The sequence below is a fragment of the Balaenoptera acutorostrata genome, chromosome 2 (genome assembly GCF_949987535.1).
Source record: "Balaenoptera acutorostrata chromosome 2, mBalAcu1.1, whole genome shotgun sequence".
Taxonomy (NCBI): Eukaryota; Metazoa; Chordata; class Mammalia; order Artiodactyla; family Balaenopteridae; genus Balaenoptera; species Balaenoptera acutorostrata.
In genome coordinates this window covers 103,841,281-103,847,280 of record NC_080065.1, presented here as the reverse complement: position 1 = coordinate 103,847,280, position 6,000 = coordinate 103,841,281, and the positions used below count along the sequence as shown (strand labels likewise).

The window sequence follows — 6,000 nt, the reverse complement described above, 5'->3', positions numbered from 1 at the left end:
TTTCTGACTTACTTCACTCTGTATGACAGACTCTAACTCCATCCACCTCACTACAAATAACTCCATTTCGTTTCTTTTTATGGCTGAGTAATATTCCCGGAGCATGGGTTTCGTTTGGCATGGCCACCATCAGAGATCTGGGGCCCCTGTGCAGCCACCAGTAATTGCTGCCCCCTCGCTGCTCAGTTGCCACGTAGAGTTTGAACCTCCTCAGTGTCTCATGGCTGAGCATTTTCCTCAATCATGGCAGCCCAGAGTGTGAAGCTGCGACATGAGGCACATGGTGCTGGCGTGTTCTCTCAGCTCAGGCTGGGGACCAGGGCAGTCGTAGGAAACCAGTCAGCTACCCAAGTGGTTTCAGTCTGGCCTCTCTGCCCTGCCTCGGGGGCACGTAAGTGTTCACGTGCTCCCGGAGTCCAGGCTTCCCACAGCCCTCCTGTTAATCCCACTGGCCCTCCAACCAGCCAAGGGGACTCGTGTTCCCCTTGTTGGACACCAGGGCTGGGGCGCCCAATGTGTGACTTGAACTGCTCACTCCCCAGGGAAGGTCTCTTCCCGTGTAATCTCCTTTTTCCTCTGAGTCCCCTCTCAGGGACACAGGTCCTGACCTGATCGCTTTTCTTCCCTTTCTACCCAATTACCGGTGGGTCTTTCTTATAGTCTTGGTTGTACAGGTCTTTCTGTTAGTCTGCACTTAGTTTTCGGTGAGAATTGTTCCACATGTAGATGTATTTTTGATGTGTTTGTTGGTGGGGAGGTGAGTTCCGTGTCCTCCTGCTCCACCGTCTCAGTTTGAGTCTTCAGTTTAGTGTTACAGCCTAAGTTTTCACACAGCCCTTTTTTTATTTGTTTATTATTTTTGTCTGTATTGGGTCTTCGGTTCGTGCGAGGGCTTTCTCCAGTTGCGGCAAGCGGGGGCCACTCTTCATCGCGGTGCGGGGACCGCTCTTCATCGCGGTGCGCGGGCCTCTCTCCACCGCGGCCCCTCCCGCTGCGGGGCACAGGCTCCAGACGCGCAGGCCCAGCAACTGTGACACAGCCCTTTTTTTAATCTGAGGCAGTGTGCAGTGTGTGGTCAGGTGAAGAAGTTTGGCTTTTATTTTAAAGACAATAGATAACCACTGAAGGACTGAAAGGAGAGAATTATATGATCAAACATGGATTTTAGAAAGCATCAACTCTGGCTCATGTTTGTAATGCTTGGATTTTAAGGGAATGAGATAGAGAGAAGGAGATTTTCTAAGAGACTGTTGTAATAATCTAGGTTAGAGACTGTGGTTGATTGAATAGGATTGTGGGCATGGGGATGGATATAAGTGGAGAAATTATAGAGATATGTAGGGAGTGGGCTTGGTGTTTGATTGGATGTGGAGTTGATCACCTGAGGAGATCATCAGCAATTTGACAATTATTTTTTGATTACTTCCTAACTTCTAGGCTTTCTGCTAGGGTTGTGAATAAATGGAGAATGGAAACAAATCTGGACTCTGCCCTCATGGATCCTATAACCTAGTTGGTGGGGAGGGCAGCCAGTAATCAAAAAGCCACACAAATAAATGTACACTTGCAACTATATGTGATGAACATTACAGATGAAACATACATGATACCATTAGAACTTAAAATAGAAGGATTTGGCATAATCAGGTTGGTAATCAGGTTGACTTTGGGAAAAAATAACTTCAGACGTAATAGGAGAGCATGTTTTAAAGTTGGTCAGAGTGGACATGTAGGTACCTAGTTAGAAGTCTGTTGTGGTAGTTCAAATGAAATGATGGTAGCTTAGGCTAAGGTGGTGGTGGAGAGATGGAGAGAAGTGGGAGAAGCAGAGAGAGATTTAGGAGGTGAAAGTGACAGCAATCTAGTTATCCTTAGCGTTTCTTTTACCATCTTTCACACCCAGGCAGGTACCAAGTTCTTTGATTCTCTCCCTTCAATACATTTAGAATCCTATTTCTGTCCCCCTCACTTTGACCACCATCATCTCTCACTTTCTAAGTGTTCTCTCTGCCTCCATTCTTTTTTTTTTTTTTTTTTAAAGAGATTGGAGTTTATTTATTTATTTATTTTTGGCTGTGTTGGGTCTTCGTTTCTGTGCAAGGGCTTTCTCTAGTTGCGGCGAGCGGGGGCCAGTCTTCATCGCGGTGTGCGGGCCTCTCACTATCGCGGCCTCTCTTGTTGCAGAGTACAGGCTCCAGACGTGCAGGCTCAGTAATTGTGGCTCACGGGCCCAGCTGCTCCGCGGCATGTGGGATCTTCCCAGACCAGGGCTCGAACCCGTGTCCCCTGCATTAGCAGGCAGATTCTCAACCACTGCGCCACCAGGGAAGCCCTCTGCCTCCATTCTTGCTCCCTTCAGGTCTGCTCATCTCACTGCAGCCAGAATATTATTTCCAAAATGCAAGTGTATTTGTCACTTCCCTGTTAAAAACCCCAGATGGCTGTTCATAGACTTCAGGATGAAGTCAGAAACTTTTCATATAATCTAGCTTCTCCCAGTCTCTGCATACTCCAGTCTTGCCACATACTTAGACACTATTTTATGAGGCAGGGGTCATGCTGAAGTTTCTGGCTTGGCAGTTGGGTGGATAGTACCATTCATTCGTATAGGGAACAAAAGAGAAAAACAGGTTGGAGAAAAAGATTATGAGTTCACTCCCAAATAATTGTTAATCCATCAAGACATTACCAGTTAAATAATGGAACAGTCCCTAAAAGAACAGAGTAGTTAGAAAGAAACACTGTCTAACTGAAGCCCATAGAGTAGAGATTTGAGAAGGAATGGGGTAGATGGTGTTGGCTGTATGCTTAACAAATGTTCATTGAATGATTGAAAATTGTTACTTTTTACAACCTAATGTATCAGAATTATTGATGTTTCAAATTTGGTGACTCAGGTATTCTGATTGCTTTTAATGTTTATGATTCAACATTATATTGAAAATTATTCTAAATCATGATTTTTTAGTTTTACCGAACTTACAGTGGAAGTTATGTTAATTTCTCTCATGTCTTCATATAACTTATGGTCTTTAAAACAGTCTCCTTATTTATTTATTATTTATTTATTTATTATTTTACTTTCCATTTTTAGGAAAATTAAAATGTGAAGCAATTGTTGCTGACGTCCTGGATAAAGGATCCGGTTTAATAATGCTTATGGATGGTAACTCATTTCTAGTTCTTATAATAATATTGTTAGATTCATAGGCTTTGTATGTAACATAATACTTTATCACAGAAGTTGATTAATAAGTTTCTATTTATCTTCCAATTGTGAGAAAGCAAGATTAGTGTTCTAAAAATTCATAAGCTTTTTTAGAAAATAAGGGAGGAGGGGGTGGAGTAGATTGGGGTACAGGTCCAGAGAGTGGGACATTTCAGGGGATTTGTAACAACATAACCAAAGCACAGAGGTGAGAAATGTGGCTGGTATAGCAAACATAGAGGAGAATTATGCTTCCTAGAGTATGTTTTTTGGCAGGAATGAATACATAGACTGCCCTCAGTTGATAATTAGGCTATGTTGTAGATACTCTTTTCTGTGTTAGCTCTTTGGAACTTCAAACGTATTTGACCCCTGAATCATTCTTATAAATGGTAGTTAGGTTCTTAACCTTGCACATTCAAACCTATTGAACTTATAATGGGGTTTAAACACCATAACCACATTTTATTTGCAGTGGAAAAAAAGATGATAGTAGTTTAATGAATGTTGAAATACTAGTAACTAAACATAAGCCAAAGATACATTGCTTAGAATTTATTTGTTTTAAAGTTTAAGAACAATAGAAATAGATAAACATTATAAAAAATTTTGGAAATAGCAGTGGAAAGTTTTTGTCTGGTATTTGGAATATAGGCTTTATCATTTTTGTTCTAAATACATAGGAGGTTATACTGAATATATTGTTTTGGAACTTGCCTTGTTTTTACTTAATAATATATTGAGAACATTTTTAATGCTCTTAAATATTTTTCTACCACATTGTTTTTGTTAACTCATAGTTTACAAAGTAAACTATGTATTTCATCATAGACACATAGAACATGTGTCTGTTCTCTCTCTTTCCCTCTTCCTCCTTACCCCTCTTCTTTCTTTTTTAAGGTTTTGGTATTTTCTTACCATTCCAAATATTGGCTAACATTTGGCTGGAACTCTCCTGGTTTTCTTTTAGTCTTCTCACCATTCTACCAAACGTCTACCACAAAAAAGTTTTGCAGTAACCTTAGCTTTAATTTTTACTATTCTTTCTTGATCTACTCCGTTTATTTAGCTATAGCTTGGTAATGGGTAATAATGTATTAGAAGTTGTAGATAAAATATAGATGAAATTAGATATCCAATTTTCTGTGTAATAAGGATAAAAGTCTTATTTTAAATGCAAATCACCATGACTTCCCTTATTTTTTGTTATAATTATATTTTTCCTTATTATACAATTCAAAATCATATTCCTAGTTTTATAGTACTGGTGATTTAGGTGATGCTCAAACTGTCACCAGGAAAGTAGTCAGTAGAAAGAGGGACAGCTGTCTTTCATTCATTACTTGCTTACTTATTCACTAACTTGCTCAGTCACACCATTTGTTCATTGATTTACTAATTAATTTAATACATATTTATTAGGTGCCTTTTCTGTCCCAGTTACTATTCTAATTGCTGGGAATATGATGGTGAGCAAAAAAGCCATGATCCTGCCCTCCTGAAGCTTATACCTTCATTCTCACTTATTTCTTCTTTTACATTCCAGGCTCTATTGAGGACTTCAGCAGAATGTTTGAAAATTTGGGAGTGTGGTTATCTGTATTTTATTTTAATTTTTAATTTTTATTGAATTATTGAATTTTAGTGGATTTACAATGTTGTGTTAAATTCTGCTGTACAGCCAAGTGATTTAGTTATATATATATACATTCTTTTTCATATTCTTTTCCATTATGGCTTATCACAGGATATTGAATATAGTTCCCTGTGCAATACAGTAGGACCTTGTTGTTTATCCATCCTATATATAATAGTTTCCATCTGCTAATCCCAAACTCCCAATCCATCCCTCCACCACCTTCCCTTCCCCTAGGCAACCACAAGTCTGTTCTCTATATCTCTGAGTCTGTTTCTGTTTCGTAGATACATTCATTTGTGTCATATTTTAGATTCCACATGTAAGTGATATCATATGGTATGTGTCTGTCTCTTTCTGACTTCTCTTGGTATGATAATCTCTAGGTGCATCCATGTTGCTCCAAATGGCATTATTTCAGTCTTTTTTATGGCTGAGTAATATTCCAGTGTGTGTGTGTTTGTGTATCACATCTTCTTTATCCATTCATCTGTTGATGGACTTTTAGGTTGTTTCCATGTCTTGGCTATTGTAAATAGTGTTGCTATGAACATAGGGGTGCATGCATCTTTTTGAATTATAGTTTTGTCTGGATATATGCCTAGGAGTGGGATTGCTGGATCATATGGCAATTCTATTTTTCGTTTTTTGAGGAACCTCCATACTGTTTTCCATAGTGGCTGCACCAATTTACATTCCTACCAACAGTGTAGGAGGGTTCCCTTTTCTCCACACCCTCTCCAGCATTTGTTATTTGTAGACTTTTTAATGATGGTCATTCTGACCAGTGTGAGGTGGTACCTCGTTGTAGTTTTGATTTGCATTTCTCTAATAATTAGCGATGATGAGCATCTTTTCATGTGTGTTAGTCTGCATTTTATAGTGGAATTGTTTGAAAGGTTTGAGAAGGAGAGATTTGAAATATGAAAGGCAGTTGGGGCACTTTAAGAAGAGGTGAGATGAACTGCTGTTTCATAGTCCAGAAAGGATTTGTCAAGATCCTCTTCTCTCTGCCTTCCAGAGACTGGTAGTGAATGATTAAAATGAGTGCTCTGTATCCCAAACTTGGGTGTCTTTAAATTGCAAAGCCTTTTAGTAATTGGATTTTGTTTCTGAAACTTTTAAAAGGATTGTTGATCACATATTGGGTAACTAG

General features: G+C 39.2%; 1 protein-coding gene across 1 annotated transcript in view; it reads left to right on the top strand.

Moving 5' to 3' along the window:
* The first annotated feature begins 243 nt into the window (after positions 1 to 243).
* Positions 244 to 6,000, top strand: part of LOC130707142 (peroxisomal multifunctional enzyme type 2-like) — a 46,805-nt gene continuing 41,048 nt past the window's right edge. The window contains exons 1-2 of the mRNA XM_057540371.1: positions 244 to 391; positions 3,095 to 3,166. Of these exons, the coding sequence (XP_057396354.1) occupies positions 244 to 391; positions 3,095 to 3,166 (220 nt within the window). The remainder of the gene's footprint in view (positions 392 to 3,094; positions 3,167 to 6,000) is intronic.